Source organism: Nansenia antarctica (genome assembly GCF_963989245.1).
Source record: "Nansenia antarctica genome assembly, chromosome: 15".
NCBI lineage: Eukaryota > Metazoa > Chordata > Actinopteri > Argentiniformes > Microstomatidae > Nansenia > Nansenia antarctica.
The window spans coordinates 20,926,244-20,946,774 of NC_137685.1; the positions used below are offsets into that span (position 1 = coordinate 20,926,244).

General features: G+C 49.7%; 1 protein-coding gene across 1 annotated transcript; it reads right to left on the reverse strand.

Annotated features, from left to right (window-relative positions):
- Positions 1 to 10,376: 10,376 nt before the first annotated feature.
- LOC308171234 (neuronal acetylcholine receptor subunit alpha-4-like) lies at positions 10,377 to 20,306 on the reverse strand (the record flags this gene model as incomplete). The annotated part of the gene is made up of 8 exons (XM_080546077.1): positions 20,178 to 20,306; positions 14,557 to 14,601; positions 14,309 to 14,418; positions 13,326 to 13,542; positions 12,441 to 13,130; positions 12,021 to 12,113; positions 11,551 to 11,781; positions 10,377 to 10,502 (listed from the first exon to the last, which is right to left on the reverse strand). The coding sequence occupies exons 2-8, from the start codon at positions 14,584 to 14,586 to the stop codon at positions 10,377 to 10,379; spliced, it is 1,497 nt and encodes a 498-aa protein (XP_080402203.1). The 5' UTR covers positions 14,587 to 14,601; positions 20,178 to 20,306.
- Between the last annotated feature and the right edge of the window lie 225 nt (positions 20,307 to 20,531).

Consider the following 20,531-nt stretch of genomic DNA (forward strand, 5'->3'; position numbering starts at 1 on the left):
GGGTTGATAGTACAGGCATTATACAATATGACCTCTGACAAATTGCAACAGAAACTCTTTCAACTGTCCTAGTCTCATGGATATGTCCTTCATAACATATCAAAAGTCTTAAGAAATCCAAGTGGTGGAAAGTATTGAAAAATACTGAAACTGGTGATGCCACAATTTCCCCTTGACGCCCATGTTAAATAATGTTTTTATGCATGTCTTCTTGTCTGATGTCCACACAAAGTGTTCAATACTGTCCACAATCACCCAGAAACTGTTTTACATGAGACATGGAGTTGGATGCAGTACTATATGTGTGTAAAAGGAAATTCTTAACCCATAGATGCATACAGGTAAGTGGGTCAAGAGGAACCAGTGGGTTCGTTTTCTTGCAATATATTCGTAATGAAAGGTTTTTATCATTTCATATTCCAGGTATTCCTAAAAATATATATATCAGACCATCTAACCCTAACCCATTTAAAAAAAAATGATTTACCTTTTACACTTTTTAAGTATTTTTTGTATTACTAGCCCAAGCTTCCATAAGAGGGTCAAAGATACCTGCATGCATCTGATCTGGATGAAGTTGCTGTCCTCTATGCACAGTTGATGGAGGGATCAGTGTCTGCAGAGAAGGCTTGCAATGCTGATGTGATACTCATAATAAAGGAACAACTCAAAAGCAAAAGTGAATACTTAAAATCCTGTAGCAGGACAGCTGCCCTCTGGTTGCAGTACATGGATATGGTGGACATACTTCGCAAGAGAGCTGAACGTACTGGCAATTGGGCACTGCACCTTGTCTGTCTCAAGAGGTGGTGGATCACAATACCCAAGACAATAAATCAGCCCTCAGATCTTCAGTTCTAGTTGTGTGGTGAAACCCTCGGCCACCATAGTACAGTAGGTGATTGGGTCCATCCTTCTGTTCTGAACGATGAAACCAGAAGGACTGTTGTCGCTGAACCGGAAGTTGATCGGGTGTTTCATCATTTTCAGCCGCCGATGTTGGGGTCCAGGAAGTTGTGTTCGCTGTCCGACCAGTACTCCTCGTCGCACGGGTCCCCCCTCTGGCTCTCGGCGTCGCTCTCCGTCCGGTTGGGGTCCCAGCAGGCCTGGGGATCCGGCGGCTGCAGGGCGTCGGGGAAGAGGCGCCCCTCCGGGGCCGGGGACGGGGTTCCGGCCATGGAGCCTCCGCACGACTTCCAGGCGTTCTCCTGGAGCCCCAGCGGGGTCGAGCCTCGACTCTCTCCCGCCTTGGGCCACATCTTGTCGGGGAAGCCCCCTCCGGCTGGGTTGCCGTACCCCATGGGCCAGGCCTTGGGCTGGGGGCTGGGAGCGGGGCTGTCCCAGTGGCGGGGGGTGCCTGGGTGTGGGGAGGGAGAGGGGGAAGGGGCGACCTTCAGTGAGGGTGATGGGGAGGGGGCGGGAGAGGCCATAGGGGTGTTTGGACCGGGGTAAGTGTTCCACTGCTGCTGCTGCTTTTATTGCCTTGCTGGGGGTGAGGGGAGCCAGCGTGCCGGACCTCCGTTTTGACGACCGCGGTCTTCTCCGGCGTCTCTCCCGACGCGGCCGCCTTCTCCTGCTGCTTGCCTTTCTTCTTCTCCGAGGTGGCCTTCTTGGCCTCCAGGCGGCGCTGTCGGCAGGACTTGGCCGGCTCGGGGAGCTTGCGGACGGCGCGGCGGAAGTTGTCCAGCACCTGGATGGTGTCGGACTTCATCTTCTGCCGCTGGCCCTCCTCGCTGCCGTGCTCGTCGGTGAGCGACACCTTGTAGAGGGGCAGCACATGGAGCTGCTCGTCCTATCTCCCCCACCTTGCGGTTGTCTTCTTTCGTCAGGGTGCACACCTGGGAGAGAGGCGGTGGTGGGGGGGGGGAAGGGGAAGGGGAGAGGAGAGAAGAAGAAGGGACAAGGTTTAGTGTCTGCTGAGTCATCGTGGCGGTGACCGGGCAGGGGGACGTTGTACTGCGGACACACACACAAGTCTCTCTGGCAACTACCCCCCTGAGAAACAGACGAACGACCTAAGAACAACATAGACATGCACAGATAGAGTGAGAAGGAGCGAGAGAGAAAGACAGACAGAGAGGCAGACAAACAGAGAGACAGATGGACAGAGAGAGACAGACGAACAGACGAGAGAAAGAGAGCGCGAGAGAGACAGAAAGAAAGAGCGAGAGAGAGCAAGAGAGAGAGAGGTAGTGGGGGGTAGTGGACGTCGACGCATCGTCCCAGCCCTACTTACAGGATAAGCTGTTGAACTCAGACATACCCTGTCTGAGACCAGAGTGTTGTGGAATTTAACGTGTATGCAGAGTGAACATAACACACTCTGGCTTATATGAGAGAGGTCACTTAGAGTACCGAATGGACACAATTGTCTCATGTCAGCGCAACCAAGATCTCTCTGGCTTCCCAACTGTCTGTTGAAGAACCCGTCGGAAGACAATGGTATGGGCTGTCAACTGATTATCATGTTGGGATAACAACAATCCCCTTCAATTCCTCTATTAAGTTACATTTACCCATCTGTCTTGCATTGTTGAATATAATAAACGTGTAATAACAATGAACAGATTTCCGAATTACACCTAGCGGAGTAGATATCACAGATGCCAATACCAGTGTTTCCTCTATATGCATTTATTGGTGGCGGGCCGCCACGAATGAATTTCCTCCGCCACTAATTGATTCAGTCCACAAAAAAAAAAAAAAAAAAAAAAAAATCCACCTCTGAACATTTTAGCTAATTAAAATATATCTGATCCTAGATCAGCGCTATAATGGATGTTGACTAAAAGTGCACCTAAATCCACACCCATCTCTCTCTAACCGCTGATCCAAAATCAGATTAATGACATTAAACATTCAGTTGACGACGTGACACAAGGGCTACTCCTGATTGGTCTAAATGTGAACCGGCATGAGAACCGTGCAGACTCAACCATCCCTGCTGAAAAACTGTCGCAAGTTGAAGAACTCGCGCAAGTTGGAAATACTCGGAAACTTTCGCCAAGTTGGACATACTTTTCCTGTTGTGTTTGAGACGGAGCCAAGACTGCTCGTTTGGAAGGACATTGGATCCGTGAGTAACGTAAACCTTCAGAGCTGATGGATGGAAACCGGTATCACAAGTTTATATTCTGTATATTTTTTATTTTATTTTTTTCATCCTCCCTCTAGTTTTGATTGAAATTAGGTCGTTGTTTTGAGCGCGCGTGCACGCGAAAAAAATCGAGGGCTCTCCGCCACTAATGTAAAAATTCCTGGAGGAAACACTGCACTGCTATGTTTAGCCAACTTGAATGCCAACATGGCCATCAGGGTTTTTCCTGGCTCAAAATGAGGCGGAGGTGGTACCAGTGGTGTTTGACATCGGGGGGGACCCATGAAGCAGGGCTGTCTGGGGGTCCTTAAACATCAAACACTTAATTTCTTGCATTCTGGTGAATTGATATGCACCAATTTGTGCCCTTTCTGCATCAATTTATGGTGGAAATGTAATTATTTATGTAAAGGAAAAAAACAATATTCAGGCACCAGATGACCATTCAAAATATAATGTAATATAATGCAATATAAGGCTCAGGCATTCTGTACTTTCAAATATGTATTCTCCTTGAGCAGTCAACATACTATCAGCTATTTCGCTAGCAAAAACGAAAGCTAACTTATTTGCGAAACAGCGCCCCCGCCACCACGTCGGCGCAGTGCCGCAATAGCAGTTAGAATTTTTTTGCGACTTTGCGACGCACCGACGCACATTACGCAAGTCGAAGTATTGACGTAGTCGACGCGTCGTCCCAGCCCTAACACACACACACACACACACGCACACACACACACACACACGCACACCTCTAAACTGGGGTCCTGAACCAGCATCCAAGCATTACCTTGGAGGCCTCCTCGTGCAGGCTGCAGTACTGGATGCTGCGAGAGCGACCGCGGACAGAGCTCTGGGGCCTCTCTCTCTCTCCCAGGCCATACTGCACACTGAGGGAACGGAGCTTAGGCCTGCCCTGGCAGTGGTGGTGGTGGTGGTGCTTTTCCCTGGGGCGATGGGGGAGGTGGGGGTGGAGGGGAGGAGGAGGAGGAGGAGGTACCAGTGGTGTTTGACATCGGGGGGGACCCATGAAGCAGGGCTGTCTGGGGGTTAATTAATTATAGGAGGAGGCGGTGTGGAGCAGCCTGGCCGGGTGGAAGAGAAGGAGGAGGAGGAGGAGTGGGGTGGTGGTGGGGGTTCCTCCAGGAGGATGGTGTACTGGCTGTGGCTGGAGGAGAGTGACCCGCCCAGACCCGGAGGCTTCTGCTGCTGCTGCTGCGGTAGCCCCACCAGGGGGGCCTCCGTCTCCGTGCGCCGACCCAGGGAGAGAGAGGGCGAACGGGCCAAGCTGTCCTGGGGGGCATCCTGAGGGGAGGTGGCGGAGGAGGAGGTGGAGGGGGAGAAGTAGGGCTCGTCCCCGGCCCCCCCGCTACCCCAGACGCCGTCCCCCCCCCCCCCGCCATATTGGTTATGAAATCAAACATACTGTATTTACATATGGTTTTCCCATTTCAGGCATGCAAGTTGTTTTTTGATGCATAAATTGTTGTTGATTGTCTCCCCCAATTATTTCAGGGGATCATCCGAGTGCCTGCACCCTGCCAGTATGCCCACAAGCTTGCTTTCCTGGTGGGACAGAGCATCCACAGAGAGCCCAACATGAACCTGGATGACTTCCTCTACTACCTGTGAGAGGGGAGCAGCTACCTGAAGAGCACTTTGGAGTGAACTTGCCTGCCCTGGCAGTGGTGGTGGTGGTGGTGGTGCTTTTCCCTGGGGCGATGGGGGAGGTGGGGGTGGAGGGGAGGAGGAGGAGGAGGAGGCGGTGTGGAGCAGCCTGGCCGGGTGGAAGAGAAGGAGGAGGAGTGGGGTGGTGGTGGGGGTTCCTCCAGGAGGATGGTGTACTGGCTGTGGCTGGAGGAGAGTGACCCGCCCAGACCCGGAGGCTTCTGCAGCTGCTGCTGCGGTAGCCCCACCAGGGGGGCCTCCGTCTCCGTGCGCCGACCCAGGGAGAGAGAGGACGCACGGGCCAAGCTGTCCTGGTCCATAGTGTAGGCCTATGTCTTCACTGGTCCATAGTGTAGGCCTATGTCTTCACTGGTCCATAGTGTAGGCCTATGTCTCCTACTGAATCACTGGTCCATAGTGTAGGCCTATGTCTTGGTCTCACCATCACTTCCTACCGATTGTCGGAAGAGAAAAAAAACACACAAGTTAAATGCCAAATGACAATGACATGATTGACACCAACCAGTCTTCAATCATGTCTTCATCTACTCTCCACCAGTCCTGTAGCTCCCTCTACTGGCCAGACGCTGCATGCTCCCCACAGGGGGCCCAACAGTGTTTACACAATTTAGTCTGGCAGTATTGTTGTTAATAGGACCACAGTTATAGTCTGGCAGTATTGTTGTTAATAGGACCACAGTTATAGTCTGGTAGTATTGTTGTGAACAGGTCTACACAGTATAAATCCTGATTTTATGACATTATAATTGTACTGTGACCGTCATATTTTTTCTCCGCCAACTTGGAATGGATCTCTTATCCTTTAACACCATAAGGAGAGACATGCACCATGCATGTCCATATGCAATTTTGGACCAATCAGACTTACAGGTGATTTTAAGTTAATTTTTATAAGTTTGGCCAGATTTTGCACCTTCAGAAAAATCCATCATGGCGGACCTTATCGGTTCTTGAGGCAAATATGTTCCCCATGAGGAAAGACACATACGTACCAAGTTTCATACATCCGGGGTGGAAATGCCAGCATTCTGAAGTTAATTATTTACTTTTGGTTATTATAGCGCCACCTATGGTTTAATCATGGTCATTCTTTCTGCCATAGTTACTGATGCTCTCTAGTTGTGGCATGCACATTTATAGCATTTTCGGTCAGGGACTTTTTGAGCTATTTGACCAAAGCGGGGAAAAAGAATAATAAGGAGTATACCACCAATAACAATACTGTTCCTACGTAGTAGTAGTAGTAGGAACACTAATTAAGACAAGTATCCCAGTTCTAGTGGCAGCTGTCATGTGAAAAAGATAGGATACTACATGAAAACCATTGTCTTTTTCAACATATTTAAACATATGGACATTTGATTTTCATTTGAACAATATTGATGGATGGAGGTAATATAACTAATCAAATGAAACAGAAATTATTATTTTCTTAAATATGTAATCTATTTGTAAAATGGAATTAATGGAAATGCAATTTTCTTGTGAGCAAAAACAAGACACCCCCCACATGTATTGCTACTTTGTGTATTGCTACTTTGTGTGTAAATGATTAGAACATTGTTAGAGAGGATTTTGGAGGAGCCTGTCTTATTTAAACCTCAGACATTTAGTTTGGTTTGCTCTTGATTGTTGAAGTGAGTGGTGTCACCATGGAGAGATAAATCGAGCTCTCTGAGGCCTCTAGAAAGAGGGTTGTAGATGTGTATGAGTCTGGGAAGGGATTTATAAAGATCTCCAAACAATTAGAAATCAGCCATTCCACTGTCCTGAAAATAATTTGCAAGTGGAGAACATTTAAAACAACTGCCAACATGGCCAGGTCAGGCCGTCCAAGCATTTTCAAACACCATGACTTCTGGAACAATGTGTTTTGGATGAAGTATTTATGCACAGTAACAGAAGACTTGTTTGGTACAAACCAAAGACAGCATTTGAGCACAAGAACCTCATAGCAGCTGTGAAGCCTGGGGGTGGAAATGTAAGCAACTTACCATGAGAGGAAGGGGGTTGTGGAGTACCCTGTAGTGCCTGTACCAGTGGTAAATGTCTCCACAACCCCCTGCCCTCGAATGGTTAACTGCTTTTCTACAAAAGCTACCACATAATATAAAAAATACACAGATGTAACATTATTTAAAAATACACAGTTGTAAGTTGTAACATTAAATTCATTTATTTACAATCATTAATCATTTCTTAGTTGACTTACTTGACTTAGGTCCTTGTTCTTCGGGTGTGAAGAGTAGGGCCTCCAACGAGTTTACGCCACCGGTCTCTGTCCCTCGCCACAGCAGCCGCCGCCTCCCAGGGGGGTGTTCCATCAACGTTGCTAAAGGAAAATCTAGGCTTATTTCGTTATGTCTCGCGAGACTCTTAAAAAGATCCAGGCATATCTTGATAGATCTCGCGACACTTGTCAAAATAAGCCTAGATTTTCCTGTAGCGACGTTGATGGAATACCCCCCAGGATCTCAGACCCGGCATGTCCCGCTGCCTCTCGACGGTTCTCCTCCAGGTTTCTTGGGGGCGTCGTCCCCTTGTTCTTCGTCCATCAGGGGTCCATCTGAGGGCTGTGCGTTGATGGTCATCCGGGCTTTTCCTCAACACGTGGCCGATGTACTTCCATCTTCTCTTTCTGATCTGCGTGCTTACTTACCATCTCTATACCAGCACGTTCTCTCACTTCTTCGTTTGACGAAGACTGACTGCTGTTCCACAATTTCTATCATTTCAGAATACATATATCCTTCCGCCACAGAATATAGTCCCATAAAACAACATTAACGATTGCATTGTAGGCTTGGCCACATTCACTTGGCTTTGAGCCAACTTGTTCGTGATTGGTGCCTTGGAATGACACTCCAGATTTGTCGACCGCTATTGGCTAAACAGTGGGCGGAGTCAGCACAGGTGTTCTTAATCAGATTGATTGGGAGGCGCATTGATACTGGAAATGCGGTCGGAGCTGAACTGAAGGGAGTTGGGGGTGTTTACCACTGTTGCTAGCCAATCAGAATCCAGTATCCAAACATGAATTCTATATTGTATCACAGGGTGCTTGAGGAAAATGTGAGACCATGCAGAATTGAAGCTAAAGCAGATGTGGACCATGCAACATGACCATGACCCAAAACATGCCAGTAAATCCACCAACGAACGGCTCAAAAGAAAGAAATGGAGAGTTCTGGAAAGGCCAAGTGAAAGCCCGGATCTGAATCCTATTGAGATGCTGTGGGGTGATTTGAAACGGGCTGTGCATGCAAGACAAGACACCCCTCAAACACAGTGGCGTAGCGGACGGGCCCGCAAGCGACGCACCGCGGGGGGGCCCCAGCCACTAGGGGGCCCCCTAACATTGCATCCTTTTTTTTTTTTTTTTTTAATAATTTAAAAATATATTGTGGTGGGTTAACATAATTCACCCCCGGAACTTATAGTTGGGAGTATTGTTCCGTACGGAGGGTTAAGTGGGTGGTACTGAGTTTTAGTTCCTGTTTTTAAGTGTGTAGTAACAACTGGTTCATGTCTGTCAATAAACGTCTAGCTGTGACATTTGATACGCCGCCTCCGACTCCCGTCTCCCGGCACTACAATATAAAACAAAGAAAATAAGTGGCCCTTCATTGTGTCAACCTTAATTTTAATATATAGGCCTATATTTAAAAATATATACATAGTTAGCCGTATCCAATAGTCCTCCCTGACTTTGATGTCACACGTAGGCAGCGAGACACAAGGAAAATGAGCAAGCGAAAATACAATACAAAGTACAATAAGCATTCTTTAGGTGGTGGTAGATTCTCTATTCGGACATTATAGCCGCTATATGTGGGACTGTCGGTCCGATATTGTAAACAAATCAAATTTAAAAATTATGTTTACGGAAGTACATGTCTCAAGTATTATCTCGGCGGTTAGTCGAGTGAAAGAAAAACAACATACAGATGATAATTCACACAATATAATACCACGAAAGCGTACGGCACTAAACAATAACATTTATTTGGGCAGCATCATACTCAAACTCAGGCAGAAGGGCAGGGTCCGGCCAGGTTCACAGTCACAGGCTGTCAGTGCATCATACAGGTACATACATGTAATTCAGCATGGTTAGGCTATATATAGCTGTTTCTTTTTCTATTCTACTATTCTATTCTACTTCTGCTGTCTGCGTCTCCCTGGGTATTGCTAGACCAGATGGCAAACAGTAAAGAAATGCCACAATATACCAGGACTTAAGAAACGAGATGTCCAACAAAGGATTTGACTAACCCTGGCCAATTTTACGCAACAAGTAGACTCTGATGCAGCTGAGACAGGGTTGCCAGATGGGCTGGTTTTTGGTGGATTTAGACGTTTTTAGATTGGTTAGGTTGGAAATTCTCAATCCCATCTGGCAACCCTTAGCGGAGAGTCTACAGATATGTTTACAGATATCACACTGCTGTGCACACCACACTTTGTTAAAAGAAATAAAGCTTGTACTATTCTACTTATAATACATTCTACTGATGTAGTCTACCATTTGGTTTTAGTTATAGGCTATTGCTCTCACTTGTTTGTACCTTTTGCTAAGTCAAGCATTTAGAATGTAGAGTGCATATTGCGAAATTTCGCAACGTCAATAACGCATCAGCCTCTAAAAAACGCACGTTTTTTTTTTCTTTTTTTCTCCGTTGCGAAAGGGCCCCCGCCGCCACCTTGCGGGGGGGCCCCGGGATTTTGCGCTACGCCACTGCTCAAACACCACACATCTGGAATAATTCTGCACGGAGGAATGGGAAAAACTGTGTCAGAGATTTAATTGAGGTTATTTCAGCCCAAAAGTGCAATACCAGCTATGAGGGCAAGTTAGTTTTCATTTTTTTTTAAAACACATTTCACTTACTTTCAGAATGTCCTTTTGGCCATTTATTTGTTATTTATAGCTCATGGACCTCAATATATCCTGTGTATCAACAGCCAGTCCAGGTGCGTCCCAATGATCTAAAGCAGCAGCGTCCTCCTCTCTCTATCTACATATCCTAAATACAAAGGTTCCATCTCAAAAAACATAATGGAATGTAACAACGTTGACGCTCAATATCTCTGAACGACCCTAAACGGAGATAGAACCTTATAATTCTAAGCTCACGATACTGACCTGGAAACACAGGACAGAAGAAGACAAGAGGGAGGACGACTTTCAGCTGATGGTTTTAATCTGTTCAGGTCTATAAGGTCAGTGCAGAAGAACAGTAGGAGACAAAGAGATAAGGAAAGGCAGCACTCAAGTTGAGGGGGGGGTGGCATGGCCCCCCTGAAATAAAAACAGTCAAAATCATCCCCCTTCTAAAACTGCCCTCCCCCCTTTCTATCCCTTATGTCATTTTATCAATGAACGTGGTATTACTGCTATTTCAACATTTAGTTTTGCGCATATTGAGTAAAACACTGTGGGCGAGGGAGGGGGCACGCACACATGCAATGACATTTTTACCAAGTCACTGACGCTGTGGGGATGCTAAAATTGTCCCCATATGATAAAATCCACCATCCCCCCTGATTGTCTTTTACAACTTGAGTCCTGAGTAAAGGAATGGAGGTTCTAGATCATTCCAGCCAGCCAAGGAGGCAGGAAGAGGCCGACGGTCCCCAGGATGCACACCAAGATGAACACACAGAGGAAGATGCGGTCGATCACCATGGCGACATACTTCCACTCCTGCTTGACCTGGAAGGCAACGGACACAACAATACATCAGTGTCTCAATCCAGTCAGAGAATTAGCAAGACAATGTTGATTATTATTAGTTCTGTTATTATGATCATAATGTTTCCTTATTATGTGTACCGGTTTTAACTCTGTTGTAGTGTGTTGTTGTGTAGTGGTCATGTGACCTTGAAAAAGGTAGCCACATCATGAACTCACTGGCATCATTTATGGTATTTGTGTGTGTGTGTGTGTGTGTGTGTGTGTGTGTGTGTGTGTGTGTGTGTGTGTGTGAGTGTGTGAGTGTGTGAGTGTGTGTGTGTGTGTGTGTGACATAGATGGTCAATCATTAAATACACATTTCATACAGACAGTAAAAATTATTGGGCTCTATATTATTTTCAGCCGGCATATAACGGAAGCAGGACGCAGGTGTATAGTTTAGTTTGCGTCGGCAAGTAACAGGTGAAATTACCACAGTGCTAGGCTAGGGGGCGCTGTCTCGCATGCACTCAGGTGGGCTGAATAGCGGTCAGGTGCACTGAACAATTCTGGCCTTAAAATTAAAAGCACTAATATTACAGACACGCCCCCCCCCCTAACACCAGCTCCCACGTTCGCACTAGAACTTGTTTTTTTTACGTAGAACAGCACAGAACCCATAAGGTTGTGAAATAATTGATTTCTCTTCCAAAGCATGTAGTGCTTCCAAAACATTACACCATACTGTATTCTTATTCAGTCACTCATCCACCTAATGTAAAAAGGGTAGGCGCATTAATATAGTTTTTTGTTTGGTACTTTTGAGTTTTCTGTTAAGATGCGTAAGTGAAATTTTGTTTATAAAAGTTGCAATGTTTTGATTATGTACTCATGGGGAAAAACCATACATGTAAAAAGGGTAGGCGCAATAAGCCATGGCTTCAGCCTACACCTTTTTGGTCCTGGTGTTACGCATTGTGACTGTGTAAATTTGTTATGTTTTTAATGTTTTTAATGTTTAATATCTGTATTATGAATTGACCAAAATAAACATTCTCAATCAATCAATCAATCAATCAAAACCTACAGAGAAGTCCATGTCCTCGGCTCGGAGGTGGTCAGCGATGTACTGCACCCCCTCCACAGCCTTCCACAGGGAGGGGGACAGGGAGAGGAGACCCTGGGCGTCCCCGGAGTTGCTGGAGCCTGCAGCCTTGGTGACGTCTGCCCGGTATGGACCCCCGCCTCCACCTGTGTGACGCCTACACAGGACAGGACAGCTCTGCCTCCTCTCCTCCCCCAGGGGGTGGGGCTGGTTCTGGGAGAGAGGCTGTGGCTTACTGAGGCTTTTACCATTCAAGCTCTGCGATGGAATACAATGAAAATAGAATTGAATAGATTAGAATGAGCATTTTTGATTTTTGGGGGGACAAGCTGATATTTGTCTTGTGCCTTTGCTGACCCTCCAACACATACACACACACACACTCATGCACACACACACACACACGCACACACCTCTAAACTGGGGTCCTGCAACCAGCATCCATGCATTACCTTGGACGCCTCCTCGTGCAGGCTGCAGTACTGGATGCTGCGAGAGCGACCGCGGACAGAGCGCTGGGGCCTCTCTCTCTCTCCCAGGCCATACTGCACACTGAGGGAACGGGGCTTCGGCCTGGCCTGGCAGTGGTGGTGGTGGTGGTGGTGGTGGGGGTGGTGGTGCTTTTCCCTGGGGCGATGGAGGTGGGGGTGGAGGGGAGGAGGAGGAGGAGGCGGTGTGGAGCAGCCTGGCCGGGTGGAAGAGAAGGAGGAGGAGTGGGGGGGTGGTGGGGGTTCCTCCAGGAGGATGGTGTACTGGCTGTGGCTGGAGGAGAGTGACCCGCCCAGACCCAGAGGCTTCTGCTGCTGCGGTAGCCCCACCAGGGGGGCCTCCGTCTCCGTGCGCCGACCCAGGGAGAGAGAGGACGAACGGGCCAAGCTGTGCTGGGGGGCGCCCTGGGGGGAGGTGGCGGAGGAGGAGGTGGAGGGGGAGAAGTAGGGCTCGTCCCCGGCCCCGTCCCCGGGCCCAGAACACACACCACCGCCCCAGACGCCGTCCCGTCCCCCGCCGCCGCCGCGTCCGACCCTGGTGCGCATCATCTCCACGAGCTTCCCGCCGTTGACCTCTTTGACCACGGCCGGAGGACGCCTTATGCACAGGACGCCGGGCACGACGTCGAGGAAGATGGCGCGGACCCAGCGCGGCGTGGTGTGCGTGCGGGGCGAGCGGTGGTGCACGTTCAGCACGAAGATGGTGATGATGATGGAGAGGGTGACGAAGATCATGGGGAAGAGGAGGTACTCGCCGATCAGCGGGATGACCAGCGAGGTGGAGGGGATGATCTCGGTGATGAGGAGGAGGAAGACGGTCAGGGAGAGGAGGACGGAGATGCACAGGGTGATCTTCTCCCCGCAGTCGGAGGGCAGGTAGAAGACCAGGACGGTCAGGCAGGAGATGAGGAGGCAGGGGACGATGAGGTTGATGGTGTAGAAGAGAGGGAGCCTCCGGATGAGGAAGGAGTAGGTGATGTCGGAGTAGACCTCGTGGCAACACTCGTACTTCTTGATGTTGCAGTTGGCCACGGCGCTGACGAGCACCCACTCTCCACTCTCCCAGTAGTTCATCTGCGGTCCCAGAAAAGAGGGCAGGGAGAGAGGGAGAGAGAGGAAGGGAGGGAGGGAAAGAGAGAGAGAGAACAAAAGAGAAAGAAAGCAAGAGAGAGAGAGAGAGAGAGAGAGAGAGAGATGAGAAATGAGAAAGGCATTCCGTTCATATTTACCCATAACAGACAATGTGTCCTCAACGTCCTGGCCACTCACCTGGTCCACATTGCTAGCCATGCTGACCAGGTCGATCTTGGCTCTGTCGTAGGTCCACGAGCCGAACTTCATGGTGCAGTTCTGCTGGTCGAAGGGGAAGAAAGTGACGTCGATGCTGCAGGAGGACTTGTAGATGGCCGGGGGGACCCACTTGATCCAGCCGTCGTGGAAGAGGTGGGCCTTCGTCAGGTGGGTGACAGTGAAGTCACCGTCGGCACTGGAGAGGAGAGAGAGAGGGGAGGAGCCAAACGAATCACACATCGTGACGTTAGAATTATAAGGTTCAATCTCCATTTTTGTCAAAATTTAGTTTTTTACATACTCTGATCCATTAGGTGTTTATTAATGCCTGTGTGGTGTTATTTTTTTGGTCAGTAATTAATAAAATACAAAGGTTTCATCTCACAAAACATAATGGAATGTAAAAACTTTGACGCTCAATATCTCTGAACTACCCTAAACGGAGATAGAACCTTATAATTCTAAGCTCACGACATGTACTGTACATTCAAGCTACAAGCACGATTCGATTGGAGTGAGATTGCATGCAGATGAATGAATGAATGGACTTTATTGTCATTGCTGCAGTACAGGTACCAAACAACGAAATTTAGGAGGGGTGGCTCCCCTGTTGTTAGGGGAAGAAAAAAAACTTAGAAAAAGAAAAAAATCACAAGAAGGTAAGGAGCTGGTTTACATAAATAAAGGCTATGTACACAATCCACTGTACTATAGATGGAGAGGTAGAGTTTCTTAACTCCATGGTTAGTATGTGGATGGAATGTATATGTACAGTATTCTGTATTTAGGGTATTTGGATGGAGTTTATGTCTATTAGGGGAGGCTGGTTGAGGCATCAGCTACCTCCACCAGCCTTCCCTGATATGTATATACTATCATGTATTTGAGGGTGGTGGGTAGCCTGGAAGTCGGGGGCTATAGTGTATCAATAATGACACTTTGGGGTGAAAACCTAAACGTACTTGTTGTACAGAACGATGTCCGGTCTCCAGATGAGCTGTGAGGGGATCCTCATGGACGTGATGTTTTCATATTCTCTAGGGTTCCACCTCAGTTTGTAGTCGTACCACTCCTGAAAGAGCAGAACCAACAGTTACAGTATGGCAACAAACAGACCCCTCGACACCAAATCGCTGCCCAAAAACTACTAACCCTAACCCTAACCCTATTGTCGACAGTATCCATAATGATTCGATGGAGAGATACTCACTTGTTTCACCCAGACATTTGTGGTCATCATTTGATTTTTCTCGTCCTTGGAGAAAAAGAACAATGAGACAGAGTTCGTGACGTTAGAATTATAAGGTTCTATCTCCATTTTTGTCCAAATTTAGTTTTTTACATAATCTGATCCATTAGGTGTTTATCAATGCCTGTGTGGTGTTATTTTTAAAATGTTGACATTTTTGAGTTAGTAATTCATAAAATACAAAGGTTCCATCTCACAAAACATAATGGAATGTAAAAACTTTGACGCTCAGTATCTCTGAACTACCCTAAACGGAGATAGAACCTTATAATTCTAAGCTCACGAGTTGGCTGTTGGAAGGGGATATGTACTGTATGATCACGGTCTTAAATGACTGATAAAGTGCAAATTCATGGTACCCCTCGAAAAGAAAGGTCACTGTTACGTCTGTGTTTACGACAGTTTGGGCTTTACGACATGTGCCGTATTACGTTTTGTGTTAGACTCGTGTTTGATTAAATGGAGTACACGTTCCAACTTGAAGCTCTGAGTTCAGTCTCCATTATTGAACACAACATTGGCGACGAGCGATGGCTGATTGTTCTCTACCAACACCCCCTCCTTTCCTAGCAGTCCCGGCAGAACCACCGATTCCGTGGGGCCGCTGGATTTCCTCTTTCGAAACATATATCCTAGCCGCCGGTTTGGAGGATGTATCAGACAAGAGGAAATGCGCGCTGCTGCGGCACTGCCTGGGAACGGAGGGTCAGCGCGTGTTTGGAACTCTTGGCACTGCGGCGAGATACACAGACGCTGTGGAACTATTGAAGGAACACTTCGCCCCTCCACAAAGCGCTCTTCTCCGCCGCGTCATATTCAGACGAAGACACCAACGAACAGGTGAGACAGTGACACAGTATGTGGCTGATCTGCGGGGCTTGGCGAGCTTATGCAAGTTCGGGGCATTGCAGAACGAGATGATAAGAGACCAACTCATCTTGCACACGAACTGTGACAAGATTAGGGAAAGACTGTTACTGGAAAATGATGAACTTACATTATCAGCAGCTCTGAACATGGCGGTCCAGGTTGAAACAGCTTTAGAATGTGCAGTTAGTTTTTCAGCCTCTCCCAGCTCACCGGCAGAGGGCGCGCACAGCCTACAGGTGCCCCTCCTCCACGTGAGTGCAACCAGCGGCGGGGAGAGCATTTTACTGGCCTCTCGGTCACGCGACCAGCCACACCAGCCGTGTGGGAATTGCGGCTCTTCTGCACACAATTCAAGAGCTCAGACATGCCCAGCCCGTGGTAAAACCTGCTCCAACTGCGGGAGACTAAACCACTTTCACAAGGTCTGCAGGTCTGCCCCAGCTAGAGCTTCCCAGTCACCTACCACAGTCATCCATAATGTCAGCTCAGGAAGAGCGCCATTCAAAACATGCTCGTTGGTGGTTGGTGATGTCACTCTGCCGCTCCTCCTAGACACTGGAGCCACAGTGTCCCTTGTGAACTTGACGACTTATACACAGTTCTTCTCCCATGTGCCCCTGGGGTTGCCCTCCACCACCCTGCGTGGCTATGCCAACTCTAAGATTGACATTGTGGGCTCTTTTCAGCTGCCTGTGAAGTACGGGGAGAGGACACTGCCGGCTTTCAGGTTCAACGTTGCACGCCACGGGACCAACTTGTTAGGCCTCGACCTGTTCAACGCCCTCGGTTTCACCCTGCTAGACACAGCTGGCTCAGAGATTCACACCGTTTCCACCCCCTGGCAGCAACAGTGGCCTGCGCTGTTCAGCGGTGTAGGCTGCCTCGACACTTTTGCCCACCAGCCTCTGTTAGATCCTACAGTGATGCCTGTTATACAGCCCCTCCGCCGCTCCCCCCTGGCTCTCCGCGATGACATCTCCTCTCAACTACAGAGCATGCTCGATAGCGACATCATTGAGCAGGTGAACGCATCGCCTTGGATCTCCAACCTGGTGGTGGCGAAGAAGAAGTCTGGGGGCTGCGCATCTGCGTGGATCTGAGAGCGGTAAACAAGGCCATCATCCCTGACAAATACCCCCTGCCAACGATAGAGGAGCTCACCGCCCAGTTCTACGGGTCCAGCGTGTTCTCTAAACTGGACCTCCGTCAGGGTTACCTCCAAGTGCCACTACACCCCGAGAGCCGCAACCTCACAGCGTTCATCACTCACAGAGGGGTTTTCCGCTACAAACGCATGGCTTTCGGTTTAAGCTCCGCCCCCAGCTGCTTCCAAAAGATCATGGCCTCCATTTTCGCTGGGATCCCAGGTGTGGCCATCTATCTTGATGACATCGTGGTTCACGGGGCCACCGTCGAGAGCCACGACGAGCGTCTCCACAGTGTGTTCAGTGCATTGGCCAAGCATCACCTGACACTCAATGGTGAGAAGTGTGTATTCGCCGCCCCAGCCATCGACTTTGTGGGGTTCCGCCTCTCAGCTGATGGCACGTACCCGCTGCACTCGAACACCGAGGCCATCCATCATGTCCCGGAGCCCACCACAGCCGCTCAGGTGGCCTCCTTTCTAGGCATGACGGCGTACTACCTCCGTTTCCTGCCACAGTACTCGGCCACAACCACACCGCTGCGGAAGCTGTTGAAGCATGACGAGCCCTGGCTCTGGACGTCTGCCTGCTCAGACGCCGTACGCCTCCTGAAGGCCCAACTCACCTCGCCACCGGTCCTGGCGCATTTCGACCTGGCCAGCCCCACTCTTGTCACGTGCGACGCCTCTGCCACAGCCATTGGTGCGGTGATGTCCCAGCTGCAAGGGGGGGTGGAGAGACCGATCGCCTTCGCCTCCCGTGCTCTCAGCCCCACGGAACAGAAGTACTCGGTGGGGGAGCGAGAGGCCCTAGCATGCCTCTGGGCATGTGAGCGCTGGCACATGTACCTCTATGGACGGCTATTCACACTGAGGACAGACCACCAGGCCCTCATCACCCTCCTGGCCACGTCTGGCACCGGTCACAAGCCACTCCGCCTCCACCGCTGGGCCGACCGCCTGCAACAGTACAACTATCGGCTACAGTTCACGCCAGGACGAGACAACGTGGTAGCCGACTTGCTATCACGCGCAATCCCCAGCCCACCCACAGCCCCAACCTTGACCCCCGGACTGGACCAGGCTGAGCATGACCTCGTCCAGCTCCTCCACACACCCCTTCAGGAGACGGTGTCGCTGAAGGAGCTCCGGGATGCCTCAGCCGATGACCCCACCCTCTCTACACTCTCAACCTACATCACGCAGGGGTGGCCGGTAAGAGTACCTGACGAGCTACTCACTTACTCCAGGATCAGGGAGGAGTTGTCGGTTTGGAATGACACCTGTGTCGCTCGCGGGTTCTGCACTGTGGTCCCAGGTGTCCTTCGGGCGCGTATCCTTGCTATGGCGCACGAGGGTCACCTGGGCATAGTCAGGCTCAAACAGCGCTGTCGTGAGGTTGTGTGGTGGCCAGGCATCGACAGGGAACTCGAAACCCTGGTCAAGGATTGCACTGCCTGTCTCCTTAGTGGTAAGACCAGGGCTCCAGCTCCACCCCCGCCCATGCAGCCGTTGGACTGGCCATCTCAACCCTGGGAGCACCTGCAACTGGATATCTGCGGCGAGCTGCATGGGGTACCACATCACCAGCGTTTTCTCGTTGTGACTTACGACCTCCACTCTAAGTGGCCAGAGGTGACACCTGTGGGCTCGGTCACAGCAAAGGTGCTGATCGACATTCTCGACGCTCTGTTTGCGCGTTGGGGCCTGCCCAAGAGGATCACGACTGACAACGGTCCTCAAATGGTTTCCCATGAACTGTCCTCCTATCTAGTGGGTAAAGGGATCCACCACATCCGCACAGCGTTCTACCACCCTGCTGCGAACGGGGGGGTGGAACGGCTGAACCAAACCCTGAAGAATGGCATCAGGGCCCACCTGGCACAAGGGTGCACGCTCACCACCAGCCTCCTCCAGACGCTGTTGCATTATCGGGCCACGCGACACGCCACTACAGGAGTCTCCCCAGCCTCCCTCATGCTGGGGCGGGAGCTCCAGCTGCCTCTCGATAGGCTCCGCCCTATACTAGCTCAGCCCCCGGTCCATCCAGTTCAAGCCACAGTCACCAAACACCAGCGCTTGATGAAGGATCGTTTCGACAGGGCCAGACGTGCTAGGCCACCTGTCATCGCTGTGTCGGACTGGGTCAGGATCCGACGACCTCATCGGGACAACAAACTCCAGTCGTTTTGGTCTGACCCTGTCCAGGTCAGCAAACAGCTTGGCCCGGCCTCGTTTAGGCTCGCCGACGGCACTCGCTGGCATGCTACCCGCCTGCGTAAGGTGCAGCCTCCCCCTGGCCCAGCGCTGAGTGTGGCCTCTTCCACAGTCTTGCCAGCCGCACGGTTGGATGAAGCAGCAACCCCGGCCTACCAGGCTCAGCCCCAAGGCGTGGAGCCGCCACCAGTGGCTGTGGCTGCACCAGAGCCACGTCTGGTTCGAGCACGCAACAGGCCCGAGCACTTGCGTGATTACATGACTGAGTATCACACCTAGGTTGTGTGAGGGGGGGGGAAATGTTACGTCTGTGTTTACGACAGTTTGGGCTTTACGACATGTGCCGTATTACGTTTTGTGTTAGACTCGTGTTTGATTAAATGGAGTACACGTTCCAACTTGAAGCTCTGAGTTCAGTCTCCATTATTGAACACAACAGTCACATGTTTCAACTGTCATACTATACTATTAGCACCACACCAATTCATTATAGTAAGGGAACGTAGGATCCCTGAAGCAGGGGAGGCTGGTGGAGGTAGAAGTCGGAGGACGGGCTCATTGGAATGCATGGAACGGATTCAGGAACAGTATCAACACATGTTTCATGCATTACACTCACTGAGCACGTCCACCGATTTCTACCTCCACCAGTCTCCCCCTGTCTTAAAGTCATCTGTATCTCTAGTATGATGATCATGCATCATATCACATATCAATAAAAATAAAAATAAATAATAATAATATATATATATATACTGTATATAACCGCAAACGGCAATGGGGCGTGTTCCTACAGATATGCCCCCATAACCATATATGGGGTGAGATTGACAGACAGGGGGGTAGACCACTCACCTAATATGGGCCAAGTTGAACACATGATATACTAAGCTATGATATTACGAAGTACCCTAGGACCACGGGCCTGGAAGGTACCACCTAATTATAGCCTGATATACATAGGCTACTATGCTATGATGATAATACACACTAAGTGTGAATACGAAAATGCATTGTGGATTAACCTTCCCCAGTTATTGACCCTGTTGTATAGTTTATGTCAAGCATTTCATTACTTATAATGCGGTTACACTATATTCTGCCAGCCTAGCATAGTATGCCACCCCCATCTGACTGAATCAGATAAAGTGTGAGACAGAAAACATAGCTAGCTAATTGCGACCTGCGACCTCTGTCCTAGCATAGATTACTTTTTCTTGTGATGACTGATAGACGTTTCACTTACTTAGACAAATATATTTGTTGTAAGTTGCTTTGAATAAAGGTGTCTGTCAAAAAAGTGTAAATGTCAATATCACAGGAGTGAAATCAAAGGGTCATTGTCCCTCACCACGTCGATGAGCTGAGCGATGGACAGGCCGAAGCGTACGCTGACCACGTCAGTGGTGTTAGCCACGGGCCGCGCTAGCTTGTTGTAGCGGCTGAAGAGAGTGTTCAGCAGCCTGTCCTCCGCCTGAGCCCTGGCCCCGGGGTGGGAACACTCTGGAGGAGGGGAGGGGGGGGGGGGAGGAGGGGAGGGGGGAGAGGGGAGAGAGGGTAGGAGGGGGAGTAGGGTGAGTAGGGGAGTAGGGGAGAGGTGGGAGAGGGGAGGAGAGCAGTAGGGGAGGGGGGAGAGGTGGGAGAGGGGAGGAGGGGAGAAGGGGGAGTGGGGGGGGGGAGAGGGGAGGAGGGGAGGAGGGTAGAA